General features: G+C 41.5%; 1 protein-coding gene across 1 annotated transcript in view; it reads left to right on the top strand.

The window, feature by feature from the left end:
* Window positions 1-21,561, top strand: part of ENPP1 (ectonucleotide pyrophosphatase/phosphodiesterase 1) — an 84,789-nt gene extending 63,228 nt beyond the window's left edge. Inside the window, exons 15-25 of the mRNA XM_037844318.1 lie at window positions 392-519; window positions 1,728-1,797; window positions 2,492-2,579; window positions 3,702-3,871; window positions 4,694-4,745; window positions 6,055-6,209; window positions 14,171-14,300; window positions 15,383-15,463; window positions 16,266-16,398; window positions 17,969-18,131; window positions 21,012-21,561. Of these exons, the coding sequence (XP_037700246.1) occupies window positions 392-519; window positions 1,728-1,797; window positions 2,492-2,579; window positions 3,702-3,871; window positions 4,694-4,745; window positions 6,055-6,209; window positions 14,171-14,300; window positions 15,383-15,463; window positions 16,266-16,398; window positions 17,969-18,131; window positions 21,012-21,182 (1,341 nt within the window). The 3' untranslated portion in view covers window positions 21,183-21,561. The remainder of the gene's footprint in view (window positions 1-391; window positions 520-1,727; window positions 1,798-2,491; window positions 2,580-3,701; window positions 3,872-4,693; window positions 4,746-6,054; window positions 6,210-14,170; window positions 14,301-15,382; window positions 15,464-16,265; window positions 16,399-17,968; window positions 18,132-21,011) is intronic.
* The last annotated feature ends 1,000 nt before the right edge of the window (window positions 21,562-22,561 follow it).

Here is a 22,561-nt window from a genome sequence, read left to right as displayed (position 1 = left end):
TTCTTGTGCTGAGATATGTACATTATACTTTTTACTTAATGTATTTTAAATATTAGAGAAAATTCTTACAATTGTAGTTACAATAGCATTTAAAATAGGATCATGAGTAACCCAGATATAATCTAGTGATGCAGTCCAAGCATCCTGGGTTTCTTGCAGTGATAATTATGATTACCTATAAAAATTTCAATCATGCTGTGATATTCAACTCATACATTATTCAAGTAGCAAGAATTCTTGGTTGTTTTTGCATCTCTGACTTATTGGGCATGCTGTAAAATGATTGTGAGTGAAAAATAAAATTCGTATGGAGTCAAAAAGCAATTTCAAGAGAAGTTTACACTTTATAAAATATGGAAATAATGTTTTTCTTTGGCTTTTACGATTTCAGTGCCGGGAACCAAATCAGCACTTCAAACCTTATCTGAAACATTTCTTACCCAAGCGTTTGCACTTTGCCAAAAGTGACAGGATTGAGCCTTTGACATTCTATTTGGATCCCCAGTGGCAACTTGCACTGTAAGTTCTGACAGTCACCGAGGTAAACTTTGTCTGATCTAGTAATTCAAGGTAACAGTTGGGCCCTGGATTTCCAGCAGTGGTGTTATGTGAAATCTGTACAACTGTGATTTTTGTCACTTAGTCAAGGGCTCTCAGCCTCAATCTGTTGATGTTTTGGACCAGATCATTCTTTATTTTGGGGCAGTTCTGTGCCTTGTGGGTTGTTTGATAGCATCCTGGTTCTACCCACTAGATGAAAGTAGCACCCCTCCCCCAGCTGTGACAACCCAGATTTCTCCAGATATTGTCAAAAGTCTCCTGGGGAGGTGAGGATTCCCCTGGGTTGTGACCTGCTGCTCTGTTCTTTCACATCCATGTTGATTATTTCTTATGTTCTGTAGTTATGTGTTACCACTTGGTATTGTATCTCTTTTACACATAGCAGTTACATCTAATAATACCTTCCAAATAGTACCTTCCAAGTCCAGCAAATAATTGGCAAAACCACTTCACTTTATAATAATGAGCAATTATCTTCTTTGTTAGACACTGTCATTTTTTTCATTCCCCTTGTCCTAATCCGTCAATAAACCAGTTTATCGGTGTGTTTGGTAAATTATTGGTTGGCGAATATTGTTAATATCTCAAAACTTGATCATTAACTATTTTGGTAGTTGCCAAGAAGCCAGTGCTGATAAATACCCCGTCAAGCAAAACCCAAACAATGAACCAAAATTCAGTCAATGGAATTGCTTCTTATTAGAGAGCTGCACTTTTAGTGTTTGAAAGAACATGAAAGAAGGAATTACCCTCTTGGAAGAACTTCCCTCATGGGAGAGCTAATATATAGTGAATAGCTACTATATTTCAAGCATTTCTGTAGGCTAGATCATTGTATTTTTACAAACAACTCAATAGGACAAACTTGAAACCAAGAGAAGATAATTAAATTATTAGTGAAATAATTAAATCCAAAGTCATAGGTAGTACACGGCGCAGACAGGGTTCAAAACCAGTTCTGTCTTGATACTAGTGGTTGATCTCCTCTGTACCATATTGCTTATAGTTGATTTGTATCATAAATCAAATATAGAGATGACCATTAATACTTTTAGTTTTATTTACATTTTTGCTGGTTTGTTTAACAAAATAGTTCCTTATTTATTGTTATCAATTATATTTTATGAATGAACTTCGTATCATTAATTGAGATATGTCAAAATTAGGAATCCTTCAGAGAGGAAATATTGTGGAAGTGGATTTCATGGCTCTGATAACATATATTCAAATATGCAAGTGAGTAAACATATTTTAAAGAAAGGATTACTTCTGAGATAAAACTAATGAAGAAAGTTTTAGACTTAGAAGTATGGACTGTGATTATATGCCTTGACTAAGAATTAATGAAGCATATACCTTCATAGAACTGTTTTTATGGACATTAAAATAATAGAATTTTGTTAAAAGATGCATATTTGTTTTTCGTGAACATGTATGTGATTTATACCTCCTGCTTAATTTCTAGTAATCATTTTGCATATATTTTTGCTCCATTAAGAATATTGCTTCACAGTAAATGAAAGCCAGTGATTTAATAGGTGAGAAGATGTTCTGAAACAAGATAGTACCAAGTACTTAAAATTTTCAAAATACACTCATGATTATTATCTAAGTTGGCCCCTACAGAACTGTGTGAGGTGGGCAGGGTGAATTTGTATCCCACTTCATAGTGGAAAATTTTTGTATCACCCATTCTGTTGTGATTGTCAAGTCGGGAATTGTAGTAAAGTGAAGAGAAATATCTCTGATTTCCTTAGATTTTATGTGCAACAGGGTCACAGAGACCATTGGGCATAAGAATTATCCCCTTTTTATCTTAATGTAGCCAGTTTATATGTGTACAATGAGGATTACAATAATAGAACTTTTGTTTAATGTAATTATAAGAATATAATATAATGTATAAACTGTTAATTATGGCCAATTCTAGGCCCTCTTTGTTGGCTATGGACCTAGATTCAAGCACGGTGTAGAAGTTGACCCCTTTGAAAATATCGAAGTCTATAACTTAATGTGTGGTAAGTATGGCCACAGGGCTTTCGTTCCTTCTGGAAACAGAGCTGGAAGAGCTTTAGTAATAATACTAAATTATTAGTATTATGATTAATAATTATAATATTATGGTGGACTCCTTGGTGGAGACAGTAATGAGGCAAGACAGCCCCTTGCATTCTCACCTTCCTTCTTCATGACCCAGAGTCACTGGAAACACGTGCTGAACGTGTCATCCGATTACTTTTCTGCTTGTTCCTCTGGGCTGTGACCTGCCCCAAAGTACAGCACCCCTGGGAGGTGGTCAGTATATCCCCAGTGGTTAACGCCGAGCCACCCTGGGCTTAATTACTGGACTGCTTATGAATCAGAGCCATGGTAGAGAGACAAATTTGGAGGCAGTGGAAGGTAGACAAAACAAGTGGGACATCTGGTCACCACCACAACAGCATGAATGAATGGCAATGCCAAGACTGTGGGAAATGGACCCACTAGGAATATTCTCAGTTTGCTCTGTACCTTCCGAATTAATACTCCTATGGTGAGCTATTGAGATATTGCTTCCCTTTTCTGATACTGATGCCAGGCATTTGCAAAACCATAAATATGTCCTTCCTGTGTGGCTGGCACATTGTAAGTGCTTTATTATGTAAGTGTTTTCTATTTTATTATGTTAGTTTTTATTATTATTATTATTAATATTAATTACTGATAATATGCTTTAGACTTGGACAAAGCTGACTTTGAATCCTTGGTCTATGTCTTCAGCAGCTTTTAGATCTTGGGCAAACATTCTTATTATTCATCTACCAAATCTCGATGATAAAACTTATTCAATTGTTTTAAAGATTAAATCAGAAAAATATATTAGCACAGTGATTGGCATACAGTAAGCATTCCACTGGTAGCTATATAAGTATCATATACTTTAAAATTCAGAAATTTTTGTGGAGAATTAAAGTGTACATATCAGTATTTCCTTAAGAAACAGAATTGTCAGAAATACTCAAAAATCAAAGAAAGTTTTTTAGTTTTGTTTTTGGTAAAGAGTGAAGGGCACATATAGATTTTTTTAAATCATTGTACAAATCCATTTATTTGATCTCTTAACTTGGAAGTAACTTTTTTACCATTTTGGAATTTTGTAGATTTACTGAATTTGATACCAGCTTCTAATAATGGAACTCATGGAAGTCTTAACCACCTTTTGAAGAATCCCATTTATATCCCGAAGCATCCCAAAGAAGTCCACCCCCCAGTACAGTGCCCCTTCACAAAAACCTCTCGAGATAATCTTGGCTGCTCATGTGACCCCTCAGTAAGTACCGCCCAGAAGTGTAGCCTAGTGTGTGTGGGCTGCAGCACTCTCTGCTTAGTGTGTGCTAGAGAGGGCTTTAATGCTCAAATTAATATTTAAGTGCTGGGGTGGGGAGCATATATATTTTTTTTCTAGGAATACATGAGGGCCTTTTTAATTTATATTTTCCTTTTTCCAGTTTTTGCATTTTCATCTCAACTTTTGTCCTTTACTGCTTGATTTGGGTGCAAGTTGGAAGAAGTCTTACTGAGTCCTAGAATTTTCTAGCTCATAGAATTTGTGCTGTTAGCCTAAGCACTGAGTACATGTAAACCAACCGTAATATTCCTTCTCTAGAATACATCTCAAACTATTTTAAATTTAGGGGGAATAACATTTTTCTTTTGTACAAAATGGATGTATGACTCTGTTCCTGTTTTACTCCTATCTTAAAAGATAGTTGTTGCAAGAAGATAAAAATTCATGACATGTTATGAACAAAATTGATAGTGTTATAAAGATAGACATTTGGGGAGTAGCTCATGATTTCCGTTTTGTCTTAGACTTCAACTTAAGCTTGTAGAAAACTGTGGGAATAGAGAATAGAATTATGAAACAGCAATTATATTAATTTTCCATTAGTGGAGTTATGCTTATGCTAACAGTGTTATGTTTTTGCAGCTATTATCCCTACCCTTTTTTCCTGATCATCAAAAAAATAACTTACATGAGATAGCCTAAAAGTTTATCTTTGTTCCATGTTGGATTAATTAAGCTGTAGAAACTGTGTTACAAAATTAAAACATTTCTCTCAGTCCTTAAAACTGGTATTAACTTTTTTAGATTTTGCCAGTTATGAATTTTCAGACACAGTTGAATCTGACCATGGCAGAAGGTAAGAAACACATGTTTGTATTCTCAAGCTTGGAATGTGGAAACAGGTTTTTTTGCCAAACAGAATTGATTTGGGGTATTATTTGAGAATAACCAATAAAATTACTGCAGCAATGAGAGACCACCTGCTGAAACAGAGATTTTTTTGACAGTCTAGACTGTTAGTCATAAGGGAAAAAAGGATATTTACAGTGAAAATAGCACGTAATATATTTCGTGGAAGCTGAATCACTTTCTAGGAACATGATGGAAGTGTTTTGAAAATTTGAAGATTTTTGAAGGTTTATAATACATCCTCTGATTTCCATTTAGAATACCTAAATTCCTATCTCACTTCTTAGTAAATTACAAGATATTATAAATCAATTTAGTTTATCTAAAGTTATTTCTTCATAACTTTTGAATGAAAATTAAGAATTTGCAGGCAAATTCCTTCATTTGAAATGTTTGATTTTGACTTGGATGTTAAACGTGTCTTTGATACAATCTCTGGCTCACAGCTTTTATCTGCTGGAATAACAAGGTGAATTTTGCTCTAATCATGACTTGGGCTTGGTTGTATAAAATCCCTGTTGTAAGTATTTGGGTTAAGAGGAATCTTTGTTGGCCTCAAGGTGGCAAAGTACTGTGGTTCAGGACAATCCTTTGGAATTGGGTAGATCTGTGTTTGAATATGAGTTTGAGAAGTGTCTGCTATGGAAAAATTACTTGCTCCCGTGAGCTGATGTTTCCTCATCTTTAAAATGGGCATATAACCTTACTTCATAGGGAGACAGAAGCATTAAATGAGAATCATATATGTCAAGAACTCTACAAAGCACCTGGTACTTGGAAAGAGCAATAAATGGTATCTACTGTTGTTATTGTTTTGTTCAGTTTAGTCTTACAATTGCAGTTCTGAGCTTTCGCTTTGCAAGCACACATATCATCTGGAAAATTTGCATTCTGGGGTATATCCTAATGAATAAGTAATTAAAATAATGTTAAAGAAATTTTGTAATATAATTTAAATCCCAATTAACTGCAATTTCTAGCAGCTTTGCATAGTGTCGTCTTGTGATATCATATCTTGACATCACATTGATCTTTTGGTATCTTCCTAGGCATAAACTGCAATGAAAGCCTTTTGTTTTGTTCTTTAAATTATTTATGGCTCTCTTCTTTGTAATTAGTCATTTTTTTTTTACAGTTAAGAATAATTTTTCAACAGGGTTAAATAAAGAAGGAGCTGAGTGTCTGATTAGATATCATTATATAATGCACACTAAGTACCTTTAAATGATGGTCTCGTTTCCCCCCTCCAACCCAAGAGAAGCTAATTAATCAAAGCACTTTGCCCTATGGAAGACCCAGAATCATCCAGAAGAACAGCACCATCTGTCTTCTTTATCAGCACCAATTTGTCAGTGGATACAGCCATGACCTCCTGATGCCCCTTTGGACATCCTACACTGTCAACAGAAATGCAAGTATTTTTCACCTCTTTGGCTACGTGTGGCTATTTAAAACCATAATCGTTAAACAAAACATTGGAAGCATAGTTTCTCCTTGTTAATCTCAGCTCTATGATCAGTTCCCACATTAGAAGAACACTGGACCAGGCACCAGAAACATTAGGTTCCAGTTCTAGCTCTGCCACAAACTAGTCATGTGACTTTGAGACCCAGCAGGAGCAAACTTCTTCTCCTGTGAAATGAGGGGCATGCAGTAAAGGGTTTTTCCTTTTCTCCAGTGTTAATATTTTGTGTTTCTAAGTATTCACCTCTAAATGCATAGCACAAAGATTTACCTGGTTAAAGGATCTCACTTTTCTGATAACTATTTTGAGAGAATGTATTATGTGACTAGAATGTGTGTTTGTGTGTGTCTGTCTGTCTGTCTGTGTCTGTGTCTGTAAGCAGGAAGCTGAGTCAGACTTTATCTCTTTTTCAGAATTTGAAGAGCACCCAAAGCTAATAACAGCAGTCACTAAGCTTTCCATCTTTTAAAGGGGACGACCAACATTTTGGACAGACATTCTCCCCAGCGTATCAGTTAGGGTTCTCCAGGGAAACAGAATGATTAGGAGATTAGAAATTTTATTTTAAGGAATGTATTTAAGGGATTGTGATTGTGAGTGTTGGCAAGTCTGAAGATTGCAGGGCAGGAAGGCAGATTGGGAACTTGGCAAGAACTGATGTTGCAGTCTTGAGTATGAAATTTTGTAGGGCAGGACACAGGTGGGAAACTCAGAGAGGAGCAGATAGTGTAGTTTTGATGCAGAATTTCTTCTTCTCCAGAAAACCTCAGTTTTTGCTCTTCAGGACTTCATCTGATTGGATGAGGCCCCACACATTATTGAGGGCCAATCTCCTTTACTTAAAGTCAACTGATTGTAGATGTTAAGCCCATCTACAAAATACCTTCACGGCAGCACCTAAACTAGTATCTGATTTAGTAACTGGGTACCATAGCCTAGCCAGGTTGACAGATCAGACTAACCATCACTCCCAGCTTTAGCTAAGAGTCTGCAGAACTGTTAGTATATTAATCAAGCAGTGCTCCCACCTCTGCTAGGGTTAACAGATAAGTACAGGTATTTCATGGGATATACTGATGCTAGAAATTATTCATTGCTTTTTATCTGATATTCAAAATTAACTGTATTTTTGTTGTTGCCAGATTAATCTAGCAACTCTAAACACTAGCTCTCCCCTTCCAGTTTTCTGCCTTCTCACTAAGCCGAGCGACTGGGGAGGCTCTCAGGGTTTCCCCTTGTAGCGAAAGGAAGCCTGGGTCCCACAGCCTTCAGGCCCATCTAGAACTGCTGTTGGAGTGGAGCATGGTGAGGAGGTTTAGGGGAGAGCTTGTCCCACGGTCTCTGGATTTTGGTGTTTACGACATGGGAACGTGGGAACTAGCCTCGTGCCTAGACGTTTCTGAAGGTAGAATGCTTGCTGGAGCAGCTGGTGCAAACTGGCCTGAGAGGGACTGTGGAGTGCTGTCCTGGGTGGAGCAGGAAGGTGGGACGCACATCTGTCAGTTTCCTGATGTCCCCAGGGGTGCAGAAGCGAACCTAGCAGCTCCTACCGCAGTTGCCGCTGCAGTTCCCACGATGGAGCTGCATGATTAGAGGAGGGGCAGAAGCTCCTCATGGCTGTCCACCCACCTGGAGTGCGGTGGTGTGGGTGGAGCAGGGAATTCTGGGGTCGTGGGTGTCTGACTGCAGCCTCAGTTCTGCCAGGCCAGCTGCAAGATCATTGCCTCACCTGAGCCAGAAGGCTAATGGACCTGTGGGTACCTGGGAGTGAGTGAGAATGAAGCAATATGAAGGTCCCTAGAGAGAATTGGTGCAGAGTTTCTTGTACACTTGCCTCTCCTGGAGGTAGATCAAGGCACCAGAGAACAGTGTCAGAATTCAAGATGAGTACTGAAGGGCATATCCAAGGAAGTACTTGGCATTTGGTGATCTGTGCATCCCTGTAGGGGAAGGTGGACATAGCCCCCTTATAAGTGTGTCAGATCCCACTGACCTGCAGAAGTCAAAGAGGGAGCCAAACAGCTTCTCTGCCCCCTGAGGCAGGGTGAGCATGAGGAGCCTCGTGAGTGGAGAACCTTAGCTTCCCAAATGCAAGAGGGACCCTCACTGATGGAGAAGGCCATAAAGCATGCACACCACCATTGCATACACCATCTACCCAAAGGCCACAGTCAGATCAGAGGGAGGCTGGGCATCGCGCCCACCTCCAAGCCCAGAAGAGTTAGGCTCGAAAGGGAGAGGGGCAAATACCCCAGAACAAGACCACCGTTCCCTCCCTGGCGATGTGGGAGAAAGAGAAATCATGAAGGAAGTAGGCCTCCAAAGAGGAAAGGGGATGAAATGTGATTTAGATCTCAGAGGGGATCAAGGTTTTAAACTGAACTGACTAGACAGATATGCAGAGACAAAGTAGCTGACTGGCAAGCCATTGAATGCCCTAAAGGGACGGAAAGGGGGAATTTGAGAGAGCATAGTTAGGGTAGTAGCTGGATTTAAAATTACAATTATTATTAATGCTCACTGAGATTGCTAAATAAAAAGAAAAATGTGTGCCTGTGTGTGCATATAATGTATATATATTATACACACATATTCATATTTTCATATAAAATTTCTGCCTCATTTCATTTTGTTAATTTTTTGAAGACTTTATCTTCATTTACTCTAAACCCTTATTTGACTTTGTAATATATAGCATTCTACACAACATTGTGTAAGTTCTTCCTCCTATTTATTGTTTAATATCTTAGTTACAGTCATTTTTTATTCTATTTGAATGTTTGGTTTCCCATATATTCAAAGCTGCATAAATTCACAGTCAGCACTATTCCTGAGGTTTTTTTTTTGCTGTTCAGTGGCTCATTTTTCTCCAACTTTTGGCTGAATAGTTGAGTATGGGAAATAGACTCATATCTCTTTGAAAAATCAGCATTTCACACCCTAAAAGTTTAAAATTGTGCAGATAAAAACATTCCAAACAAAATTAGTGCCACAAGATAGGATAATATTTGTGCAAATGTCAGAAGGATTACTCTCCTTAATAATGTAAAAAGTTTCTATGCTTCACTTAGAGCAAAGATGAATACATTCATCGAAAAATGGTTGCGGTCGGGGTTACTGCTTCTGGGGGGAGGGGCGGCCGGTAGCTGAGCCCTCAGCTCTCGGGGCTGCTTAAAGGGTACCGGCGGCGGGGGCTCTTTCCCGGAGGCGAGGGAGAGGCGGAGGACTTGGCCGGGTCCTCGGCGAGAGGCGTGCAAGGTGTGGAGGGCGGCGATAAGGACAAGACACTCTTCATCCAGTAGGAGTATGCGCCAAAGAGGCTTTATTCAGGGGTGATTACAGGTTATATAGGCTGGTAAGAAGGGCAGGGCTGGAAAAGAGGTGAAGTAGCCTTAAATGGCAATATTGAAGGGAGAGGGGCTAGGATTGGTTTTGAGAGGACGCAGGAGCCGTTGCAGCGGGCAGGGGTTGTTCTGGCCACGGTGCATGCGCGCTGGCGGTGGCAGGAGTGGCCTTGGCACAAGGGAGTGTGTGGGCAAGATAGGGAAGTGAGGAAAGGGCGGTTGGGAGAAAGGCGGTTTCCTCCGGCAAGCCTCCCCTGCCAGTGGCATTTTGGGTGAGGAAAAGGGAGCTGCCTTGACCCCGCTCCCCAGGCTCGGGGGGGCTGCAGAGGGCACTCACGCCCGTACCTACTACCCTCCCCAGGGGGTGATCAGGTCCCCTGGCCCAGGCCTGGCAAGCTGAGGTACAAGCTCAGCTACCCGCAATTCCCCTTTCTTTTCTAATTAGAGGAAGAGGCTTTACCGGAGAGGCCCGCTAAGGGTGAGGGAAGGGGGAGGTCAGGGAAGGGAAAAAGGGGTTGACGGTGGCTCGGTGAGGCTGGAGCTTAGTGTTGGTGTGGTGCCTGGGCGCTTGACAATGGCTTCGCTGCAGCGGGCTGGGCGAAGGTGAGGGGTTTAAAGTTCAGGGGTTCAGAGAAGCTGGAACTCGAGGCGAGAGCGATGTTCAGGTGATTGGGAAGGGCCTCGCGGTCGGCGGGTTGACCGGTGGCGTTGAGGTCGCGAAGGGTTGGCTGTCATCTTGGAGTGGGGGGCGTCAGAGGTGGCGAGTCGCTGATACTGGATTTGCACGAACGAGGAAAAAATGGCGTCCGTTTGTTTCCTTACAAGCTGGACAATTTTGCGGATGAGGCAGGGTCCTAAGATGAGAGCTAGAATAATTATTAATAAGGGGCCAAGAAAAGCAGTGGGGTAGGAGCTGCAGTTTTTTTTAGACGGAGGAAGAAGTCTTCTTCGCTGTGGTATAAGACCCTAGGGATAAGGACAATTAGGAGGCAAGTTTTATTAGTTGTCTTGAGGGTTTGTACATTAAGGCAGGGGGTAAGTCTTGTAGAGGAGCAGAGCCATTGGGAGGAGTTATGAGGAATGAGAAATTTTGCAGAGCTGCTGGGAGATGAGTAGCTGGCACAGGCAGTGAGGTCGGGAGAGTTACTGGAGCGAGGGCGGACGCACTTTCCCGTATAGGAGACTGAATGAAAGGTTAGGGGGACGGCAGAGGTATTCCAAACGCATTCCAAGGGGCTGTTTTCTGTGCTTTCTGAAAAGGAGAGGTTGGAGGCAACGGGCTCGTACAGTGAGGAAGAGGTGGAGAGGCAGAGCCAGCAGGAGGAGGTAAAATTGGGGTTGGAGGAATTCACTGAGGTGAAGGCCGCTTGGATAAGGCCGAGGAGGGGAGAGGAGTAACGAGAGGGGGGCAGAAAAGGTTGGGGTGGTGGGGTTGGCGATGCGTTGTTTGCAGCTGAGGTGCGGCTGGTTGGAGCTGAGGTGCGGCTGGAGGGCTGTGGGAGAAGAGGGTTAATGACTTTGTTGGGACCTATGCTAGAGGGTGTTTTTAATGCAGTATTTTGGTATGGTTGGCTTACAGCCTCCTTTTTTATTAGAATAAGTGATTTTCGGTCGGTTCCTTTCTCATAGATTCTGAAGCCCCAAGTTTGACCGAGTAACCAGGAGGGATTAGTGGGGAGCTGCACTGTAAGATTAAGATGTGTGCAGGATCCCTTACTTTCTTGGCCGAGCCAGTTAACAGTAGGGAGTTTGCACCCTGTAGGGGTCCATTTTAAGGTAAGGTAATGATTAGGAACAGGAGGCTTCCAATTAGTGGCTAATGTTTCACACCCCCAGTATGCACAGTAGTACTCGTTGGGGGAATTACAGTACGATTTTCCAGGATTTGAGGATGGGCACATGTAATATTGGGCCTGGGGGTTACTTACTTTTCGAGCGCAGGTTTCTTCGACTCTGGAGACAAAGGTGGCGAAAGGCTTACTCGGCTCCTGGAAGAGCTTGGTGAATTTATTAGGCCGACAGGCAGAGCAATTGGCAAATGCTCGTAAGGCGATTCCCCAAAGGATAGGCCAAAAGGTGGCAGGTGCATTAATATAAGCAGACGCATTTAGAAACGCTCCAGTGCCCAAATAGGCTTCGGGGGGATGATAGACTCCAATGGCTGCATCTTGCTCACTTTGCTGAGCTGCTTCTGCCTGGAAGTGAGCACGCCAGTCAACAAACTGACCGGGGTTAAAAACTGAACGGGCAAGCGAGGCCCAGTCTTGGGGAAGGCAATAGTTCATGGCGAGATCCTGCAGTATTTGGGAAGCATATGGGCTACCTAACCCGTCCTCCTTGACGGCCCTGCGAAGCTGCCTGATAGTATCTGAGTCAATGGGATACCAATCATACGGTTTCTGTGGGGTGGGGGCAAGGTTAAGAGGAAAGCAGCGAAAAGCACGAGAGAAAGGAGGACGCGCTTGCAGAGGGCTTGGCGCGGGAGTGGGGGTAGGGGGAGCGTTGCCCCAAGGATTGCCTTGAGGTGCAGAAGGCAGCCAGGGGTTGTTAGTCGGCAGGGTGGAAGGAGCGGCGGCAGCTGCCGGTAGCGGCTCCGAGGGGGAGCTTGTCGAAGGGGAAGGCGGAAATGGGAGGCCCCAAGCGTCGCAAGATGGCGGCGCGGTAGGCGTGGCCAAGACACAAGATGGCGGATCAGCCCCGCCCTGTGAAAGGGCGGGGTCCAAGGCACAAGATGGTGGACTAGCTCCGCCCTGTGGAAGGGCGGGGTAAAGCGTATGCGGTTTCCGGCCCAGCTTAGGGCTGATGTCATCGCCGGAGCACTTCCTCCCCTCGATGGAAGAAGAAGGAGGAAGTTCGCCATCTTGGCGTGGCGCAGTGTTATTTTGCTTTTTGGGAGTCACCTCGAGCGCGTTGTTAATCTGCTCGACTAAGGACTCCGTGTCCGAGTCATGATTTGAATTAGTATCGCTATCTGAATCTGTTGGCTGGGTTGATAGGGCCTCCTTGGATTTAACGGGGCCTCGATCAGGGGGGAGGGAGCCTTGAAGGCAGGAGCGGATGGTTATTAAGGTGGGGAGCAAGCCGGGAGGGAAGCGCTTGCTCTCATGTTCCATGGCGTTGGTGACTCGATCAATAAGACGATCATAAATAACAGGGTCCCAAAGATGGCAAGTGGTGAGCCATGGGTTAAAGGGCAGCAGGAGGTCCCAGTATATCTGCAGCTGCCGGACAGACACTTTACAGCGATGCGTGTCTAGGAGACCCGCTAGAGCACGAACTTGAGGTGCCTGGCATGTAGATAGACGATTACCCATAGCTGAGGGGAGAGGAGGGGGGTTTGTTTACCGAGCAGAGAGAATGAGATAAACCGTTGCCTTGAGGCCGAAGGAGACGGCGAGAGCAGAAAGCAGTGCCCTTTGGCAACGGGAGCAGTCGGGGGGCGGTTGCAAAGAGGCACACGGCGCCAAATGAGGAAAGAAAGATACAAAGAACTACAGCAAAGTAATGGAGGGGAAGAGGGAGAGCGTTAGGAGGAACGGGGGTCATAGAAGTGCGCATACAAGAGGACGAAGAGAGCGTGGGGGATACTCCTACTGGATGAAGAGAGCGTGGGGGAAGGGAGGAGCGGCCTCGGAGCAGTGAACCTCCCACGGCTCCGGAAGCGGCGAAGGAGAGGCGGCCCTTACCTTGCAGGCGAGGAAACGGGAAGCTGGAGAGGCGTCCGGGCGAGCGGGCGACCTGCCGAACTGTCGTGTGGAGACGCTCCTCACACGGGGCACCAGTTGCGGTCGGGGTTACTGCTTCTGGGGGGAGGGGCGGCCGGTAGCTGAGCCCTCAGCTCTCGGGGCTGCTTAAAGGGTACCGGCGGCGGGGGCTCTTTCCCGGAGGCGAGGGAGAGGCGGAGGACTTGGCCGGGTCCTCGGCGAGAGGCGTGCAAGGTGTGGAGGGCGGCGATAAGGACAAGACACTCTTCATCCAGTAGGAGTATGCGCCAAAGAGGCTTTATTCAGGGGTGATTACAGGTTATATAGGCTGGTAAGAAGGGCAGGGCTGGAAAAGAGGTGAAGTAGCCTTAAATGGCAATATTGAAGGGAGAGGGGCTAGGATTGGTTTTGAGAGGACGCAGGAGCCGTTGCAGCGGGCGGGGGTTGTTCTGGCCACGGTGCATGCGCGCTGGCGGTGGCAGGAGTGGCCTTGGCACAAGGGAGTGTGTGGGCAAGATAGGGAAGTGAGGAAAGGGCGGTTGGGAGAAAGGCGGTTTCCTCCGGCAAGCCTCCCCTGCCAGTGGCATTTTGGGTGAGGAAAAGGGAGCTGCCTTGACCCCGCTCCCCAGGCTCGGGGGGGCTGCAGAGGGCACTCACGCCCGTACCTACTACCCTCCCCAGGGGGTGATCAGGTCCCCTGGCCCAGGCCTGGCAAGCTGAGGTACAAGCTCAGCTACCCGCAAATGGTGACAGACAAGATGAGCTCCAGAATTTTATGTTGCAGTCCACCCTTTAGCGATTTATAAAGCAATCTCCTTTCTTCACTGTGCCTGATGGTTCTTTTCATTTTATTCTTCAGGACAGTTTCTCTACAGAAGACTTCTCCAATTGTCTTTACCAGGATCTTCGAATTTCTTTTAGTCCTGTCCATAAATGTTCATTTTATAAAAATAATGCTGAACTGAGCTATGGGTTCCTGTCCCCTCCACGTAAGTTTTTGTTTGTTTTTTTTTTTCCCCTCTCAACCCTTATCCTCTCCCTCTCTCTCTTTTCCTTTTCTTTCTTGTTTATATATCTGCCATGCATTATGGAGCCTTGTCTATTTACTGGTAAAAACTGTGAATTGGAAATTTAACAACTAGGGGAAAATTTACAGCATCTAAAACTTAAATTTAATAAAGCTTTTCATTTTTGTCTGGAGGGCGGTTGATTTAGTGCAAATACTGTAGATAGAACACTCTTCCTCACTTTTATATGCATTTCTTTTAAGTGGATATTGAGAAAAATCAATATCCTTGGAAGGACACCTCAGGAATGTATGTATCAGGGAAAAATCAAGCATGCCTAAGTCTCTACCTTTATCTAATTCTTGGACAAATTACATTTCCTTTTTAAGCAGCAGTTATATCTCCTTCCCTAAAGGAATGGCTTTTTGGAGGTTTTTGTTTTTGTTTTTAAAGTGGCAAATTTGTATGTTAATTGGGAAGACAATTTGAGGCTAGCCTTAAAAGTTAAGAATCAGAGGCCTCCAGGTACCCAGTCACCCTCAGGATCCAGTCTAGTTCCCAGAGTAAGTGTCTGATGTCAGAGCTTGCATTATAAAAATAGACCTAGTCCAAGCCCAAAATTTATACAAAGAAGTCTTGTACGGCATTTTGAGACAAACATCCTTGATGTTTTTTCCTGAGAGGTAGGTGTTGTTCTGAAGGCAAATATTCCTTTTTTTTTTCATTTCCCTATGAAAGACTTTAAGGAAAGGAGATTGTCAACACAATACATTTTCGTTGAAATAAAGTATGTAAGGTAAAGTTTGTATAGGTTTCACTTGCAGCCCCTTTTCTTTTTAAAGTTTCTGTTTGCTTGATAAATTCATCTTGAAGAAGAAAATATCTAAAATTTAAGTACTGTTTTTAAAGGATATGTACTTTCCCTTGACCCATCATCTGGGAATGTTTTGTAGGTTTAAGATGATACTCAGCTAAGTTTTTTAAATACCTTCCCATGAGAAACTGTACTTTCTAATATTATTTGTTAAGAGTAAAAAAGTTGTCCTTTATTTTTTTCTTTGTAGAACTACGTAAAGGTTCAAGACAAGATCATTCTGAAGCATTGCTTACCACGAATATAGTGCCAATGTACCAGAGTTTTCAAGGTAATAATTTTTAGCCTGTATTGTATGATTTCGATGAATTTCTGAACAGGTAGTATAATTCATATTGTCTAAATTAAATGAGTAAATATCAAATACATTCTTAAAGGTTTATTTAACTTTGAGAATACTAGTACACAAAACCATTCTACAAAGATTAGAATTATTATGCATTCCAATATCTGCTATTCTACTTTGTATTTAAATGTTTGTAAATGTTTTTGACTCACAAAGAATATAATGTTCTTCCTAAAGTTATCTAGCTAAAACAGCCTAATAATATTTATATTAACTCACTGTCTATTTCCCCATTTAACTATTTGGATGTCCTTAGTAATTTTGATTTGAAATTAATAAGATTTTACATCATCAGTTTATTGCACATTTGACTCTTACAGGAATAAATATAAACTTATTTAAACTGACTTGTGGAATTTCAGAATATTGAGCAGAAAAAGAGATTTTTACCCTAATTTATGTCTAGAATACTTGTGTATATTTCAAAGGGAATATTCAGATATTAATGATAAATCTGAAAGACACGCCTTATCTGTGTTCATGATGTTGTTATATATAAAGATTATACCTGATCACAAGTTCAGGGCTGCCTTAAAAGAGAGTTAAATTTGCCAGTTGCCTATCAGGCCCTCCAAAGGCCAAAGGGGAACAGTGAGTTTTGGTCTCACACTAAGGTCTAAGGGGACTTTATCTTTGTGGATTACAAACCCTAGTGTTGGATCTGGTGTTGGTTTATTTCACATGGTCGAGATAAACCACACGGTACCATCCTCCTGTCCTCTTTCAGTCGTGTGGCACTACTTCCACGGTGCCCTACTGCGCAAGTTTGCTGAAGAAAGAAATGGAGTCAACGTCGTCAGCGGGCCTGTGTTTGACTTTGACTATGATGGACGTTATGATTCCCTCGAGATTCTGAACCAGTAAGAACATATATTTCATTTCATCCTAAAAATAGCTGTTTAGTGCGACTTTCCAATTGAGTCTGCAGAACCTTTCTTATCCGTGTGTTATTCATATTTATGTGTGTGACATATCCAACCGCATGGGAAACCCCTTGAAATATCTGATTAATTTTGACATTTCTCTCAGTGTTTGATAATGAATGAAGTAGTGTTTCTCCCCCATCCAGCTCAGATGAGTGATTCTGGAGCTCAGTTTAATGCTGAACTCTGCCGTGTGTTGAGAAGGTAACCTCGGGGTTTAAAATCTCTAGGTGTGGCTAATTGTCACATTACTGTATTATCAGCTGAAAGATGAAGCAGCACATGGCATGGCAGCAGATGTCATCAGGCCCAGAATGGAAGGGGCGAGAGAGCTGTAGTGGCCCAGGTCTAGGGGGCCTTGGATGAATATCACAGCTTTTACCTGGCCCTGCTGTGGATTTCAGGGGTGGGGTGGGGGGGTGATGGTGTGGCCATCTTGAGGAGACCGTCGGTGGTGCTGTTTTTATAGAAGAAGAGGAAGAGAACATTTTAGAAACTGTTTGCTCTTTACTAAAACAGTAACTACGAGATTTTTCAAAGCAAACTTGCTGTTAAGGTTGCAAGGAAACAGAGACTAGCGCCTCTTTTGAGTTCTACCCCGTCTCTGAGAATTCTCCTATACGCCCAAGCTGACTTAGCAGTTACTGTTTATGCACTTATGTCTGTGAGCGCATTGGTTTGTAAAATTGCAATTGCTTACTATATCCCTTGAGGCATAAAAGTCCCAAGTAGCTGCCTCTTAGGGCCCCACAGTAGAACTTTTTTATGTATAAAAGTGGACTGCACACCCTTCCCACCCTCGGGTCCAACCACAGTGCTTCAGTTTCCTTCTGTTTCATGCATTATGGTTCTACATAAGATTGCATTTGAAAACCAGGATCCCACTGCCTTAAGTTTTGAAAGATTCTGGAAAAAACAAACATATAAGCAAAGCATAGCTTTGAGGACAAAGGAAATCAAAAATTAAGATAAGGGTGAAGGTAGTACTTGAGACATCTTTGATAACAGGCTGCAAATAAAAAAGAATAAATAAAAATAAAGTTATTGGGACAGAAAAGAGAAATCAGTTAAAACAAAGAAGAACTCACAGCAACATATCCTGTCTGAAGGAGCTGGAATAAAACAACCTCAAACTAGCCCACACCACAACTACATAGAGTTTAAAAGACTATCAGTAATGCATTAGAATCTATGGGTAGGTGTTCAAAAATTATATTTTCTTGTCTTTAGTGTCTTGATTCCAGTGTCTTTAGGTAGAATTTTTTTTTTTTAATTCCAGACGTTCAATGGATTTTTTTAGAAAATAAAGAGTTTGTCCCACTCTCTTCTTCTTATTACTGTCCTTCAATCTGGTAGACTATATTGAGGTGTTATGATTACTAACTTTTTAGTTATTTGACTGAATTATATTTTTAGATATACTGAAGTAAAAGCTTGCTCTTCTGAGATACTCATTAAAAGGAAGTAGTTTTTTCTTTCTTAAAGTGGACATTGGCATATTTTACAGAAACCTCAGACTCATCCGTAATCAAGAAATTCACATACCAACACATTTCTTCATTGTGCTAACAAGTTGTAAAAATACATCGCAGGCTCCCTTGCACTGTGAAAATTTAGATGCTTTGGCCTTCATTTTGCCTCACAGGACTGATAACAGTGAGAGCTGTGTGGTAAGTAGCCTTTCTCAATTTACCTTAAACATTGAAAATATTTGTATATTTGTGTGCTGTTTGTTTCTTACATCTGACATTACTGTGGGATAAACTATAACTCTTGACTATATATACATTCTGAAATTATGGGGTGGTTTTAAATTTGATCCTTTAAAATGTCATGTCTTCAGAGATGATCACCCTGTCATCTGTTAATGACACTAAAAATCAGAACAAAATATAAAAACCTAGTGACCCTGTATGGCTTAGTCACTCAGTTCTAGATTTATTTGAAATATGAATTTACTCTTGTTTCAAAACTGGATTTATCATTCCGAAACTGTCAACACTGTCATAAATTATTTTTAAAGTTGTGATTAGACAACATTTCAAGTAGAGTTTTCTGCATATTCTGTTTATTATGAGAATCATATGTTTGTCCTTAATTACCCTTTCTGATTCTGTTGTCATTCCTGTGTTTGTTTGGAAAGAATTGGTTTTTATTATCGTATTTGCTCAGAATTGTAAAAACCTAAACTGTAGTCTTTGAGCATCAAGACTGCATAAAATTTTGGCAATTTTTAAGTTTTTCCTTATGCTGAGCCAAATGTTTTCCTTTCCAAGTGCTTCCCACATTTCCTAGTTGGTTTGTTTTTCTTTTTTTCCATGGAAGTTACACAAAGTAAGTCTAGACCAGAGTCACCAAACAGATCTTGGCTTTCATGCCAGCCCCCATGGATGGTCCTGGGTACCTGGAGTCCTGTGGTGAAAGGATCTTGCAGTTCAGTGTGAACTCAGCCGGGAGAGTGCTGTGATCACACCTTCATTCATTCCTTTATTCATTCCTTTATACACTCTTTGACCCAGCCATTCATTCATGGAACAAATATTTATTGCTGGGGACTATTTTAGGTGTGGGGGACACAACAGTGAACAAAACAGACGGTGATACCTGCCTGGGACTCAGGTGTTGAATACAGTGGCCCATTTGCCATCCCTCACCTAGAAGTCTTTCTACATCTCAGTCATTAAATTTATGACTATCCTTAATTGTCTCTATGAGGAACTCTCTGGATTATTTGACCTTACTCTTGAAACACTCTTCTCAATAAGCTCTTTTTCCTTATTCTTTGGAATTAAGTTCAGAATAGCAGGATTTCAGCTATTTGGATGTCTCTTGGGAACTTAACTCTGCTAAATGGTCAATATTGTGGACACTGTCGGATACAAACCAAGTATTCCCTTCTTCATTGCTGTCTCTTTCTTGAGAGATTAAGTTGTCATTCAGTGTATCAGCTAGAGTTGTGATCAAGAGCAAATAAAAGAAAACCCAGGTATAGTGGCTTGAGCAAGGAGGGGGTTCCTCATATAATAGTAAGCCCGGAAGTAGACAGTCCAGAGATTGTGCATTAGGTGAGCAACACTGTCAGGGATCTAGCCCTTTCTTATCTTTCTGCACCACCATTCTTAGCATGTGGTTTTGGCCCACTTGAATTAAAGATAGCTTCTGCTTCTCTAGATATCATGTCTGCCTTCTGGACCTCCAAAAAAGAAGGCAATGAGAAGCTTCTTGCTACATCTCATTGACCAAACAATGATAAGTTAGGCATTAAGTTCCTTTTGCATCTCAAGCATTCCAAAACGCTGTTGTACCAATACCCCGAATGCAAGCGTTTTATCAAATTCAATAAACACACTGTACCTGGCAAGCACTATTGGACTTGAACTGGAGGGAGGCTTACTTGAAGGTGTATCACACATGCTTACTCGACAGTAGTAACTGAACATTAGCTAGATATTGTCCTGAGAGAACAGATGCTTTGTGTGTACTTTTTGGCTCTCCCTACAATATATTGGAACAGAGGGCAAATATCTACTGTCTAAAGAGTCTCCTGAGTCAGGGTCATTCCTCTTAGAGCAAAAGTAAGGATTGCTGTGGAGAGGGAGACTGGCTGGGCCTGCAGTATTAGGTAGTGGGCAGTTGGAGGCTAATGGAAAGATGGAGTTGGTTGGACTGTATCCCCACTAGGTGGAAAGTCTGTGTTCATCATTTTCTACGAGTACTGTCCTAAGGGTACATGAGCATGTATTGAAAACTGTCTTTAAATTACATCAGCCCACCAGCCAGTGGATACTTTCTTCATCTGACCTTCTCCAGTGGTCTTTTTCAGAACAACTTATACTACCATCTGGATGTATGATTTCATCCCTATTTCTTGACTCAACAACCACATATGCTTTCATTTGACAGAGAATCTGCCTTTAATTCCTTTTTGAGCTCCTATCATCCAAGACTTTAGACCCTACCAGAAATGAAATTGTGTTTCACTGTTTCTCCCAACCCGATTCTCCCTGCAAGTATATAGGTAACTCATTCTGATGAGAACTGGTGTTTCTATCATACATTTTCACACCTCATTTCATTTATTCCTCAAAACAACCCTATAAGGAGGGTGCAGGCAAGGGAATCAAAATCCAGCTGTTAAGTAACTTGCTGCATTTTACCTGGTTGGTAATGGTGGAACCAGGACTTGAATTGGGGTTCCTTCATTCTAATTTCCATATTCTTTTTACCATGCCACATGGCTTCTGCTTTTCAACATTTCTTAAACCCTGTGGAAGTTTCTCACACCAATGGAACACATGATATCATTTATTTGAGGCATACTAGGTCAACTTTCCTTTCCAAAAATTTGATGCATCTAATTAAACAAACATGCATGGTTTATATTTAGATGGTGAGTTTCTCAATCAGCAGGAGCTTTGCCTCACAGATGTTGTGACCATATGGAGGCCAAAGTGTCCTAGCTGATTAAAGTGGGGGAGATGGAGAGCTTGCAGAGGAAATGAACTGGCTGTTCTCTACTGATTTTTCTTATTTATTTCCCATCCTCATAGCATGAGAAGCATGAATCCTCATGGGTTGAAGAGCTGTTGAGGTTACACAGGGCCCGGATCACAGATGTTGAACACATCACTGGACTCAGCTTCTATCAAGAAAGGAAAGAGCCAGTTTCAGACATTTTGAAGTTGAAAACTCACTTGCCAACTTTCAGCCAAGAAGACTGATTTTTTTATTCCAAAAACACACCATAAATATTTTTGAGAGAAACTTTTATTTTATACAGCCCTGTATTCACACTATTGCATTGTTTGGAAACTGTCGACCAGAGTTAGAACTGGGAATCCTCTGTGATATGTACATCTCAGGGAAACTTGCAGACTCGACCCAGCGGTAGGGGCACATTTCTACTGAATCTCGCACATATTTGAATGTGTAAAAATTGTATGTGATGTTCAAGTTCTGGGGAATAAAGAAAGACCATACCCAAAACTGCTCTTCTACTTCTCTTAAAGGAGAAGTAGGTGTGAATATCATCTGGACACCAGATATTTGAATCTTATTACTGTTAATAAATTTTTATAGAGCTGGCAAATGCTAAACTAATGAATGGGATTGGAACTGTTTGTTACATTAGTTCTGTCACATGAATTTAAAAGTGATTCTAGATTCCTTTTAACTTGGAATTTCACTTCCATTTTCATCAAAAAATTAATGGAAACACAAATATTTCTGAGGCCCTATTTCTATCTTTTTCTGCATTCTCTCAAAAGCCAAAATATTAATCCTGTTTGCTTTTTATTGTGATTGGGTTTCTTCAGATTTAGTGGCACTAGAAAGTTAAATCTGAGGGAGGTCTGTGTGTTGAGTATATCTACCCGTAATAAAATTTTACTTTACATTTGTACAAAAAATAGAAAAATATCCCCATCCTGCTCACTGGTAATTAGCACAGGTTGAAAATATCTCTAAAAGTTACTATTTTTAATTGTTAAAAAAAATATGGCTTATAATGGTGAAACTTCAGAGAACTTGTCGACACGTGCAGAGTGGCATTTTTCATCAAGATCATAGCAACATTTTTCTTGGTGCAGCAAAATGGCTGGGCATTCTGTGCCAAGCAGTTTGTTTTGAAGTTTGACAGATTTGAAGAGAACACACCAACATCACATCACATCTCTCATTGGTCATGAAAAATGAGACAATGAAACTGATTGCTGCAATATGTAGGCTATAACCTTTAATCCCCACCTGTGAATCTTCAAAGGTTACATTAACATTTAGGCTACCCGGGTACAATTTAGGTGTGATAGGAATGCATCAGAGATTTTTATTTGATTCCTGATAATCACTTTCAACAGTCCCAAGGGTTACAGAGACTTTTAGATAATAGAATCTTCAACTGAAAATTATGTAATCATTGAGAAAATCACATTGACTTTTGTTTTAGACATGTCGGTCCCTGGCCCTCTCTTCGTTTTTCTTTTCCCAGTCAATTTGCTCTCTGTTGTTCAGATTGGGTAATTTGTATTCTTTTTTCTTGTTCTTCTGTCCTCTCCATTCCACTGTTATGCCCATCCATTGAGTTTTATATTTAGGATATTGT

This window comes from Choloepus didactylus, chromosome 7, assembly GCF_015220235.1.
Source record: "Choloepus didactylus isolate mChoDid1 chromosome 7, mChoDid1.pri, whole genome shotgun sequence".
Classification (NCBI taxonomy): Eukaryota; Metazoa; Chordata; class Mammalia; order Pilosa; family Megalonychidae; genus Choloepus; species Choloepus didactylus.
The sequence above is the reverse complement of the archived record's forward strand: the minus strand, read 5'-3'. Positions and strand labels throughout refer to the sequence as shown.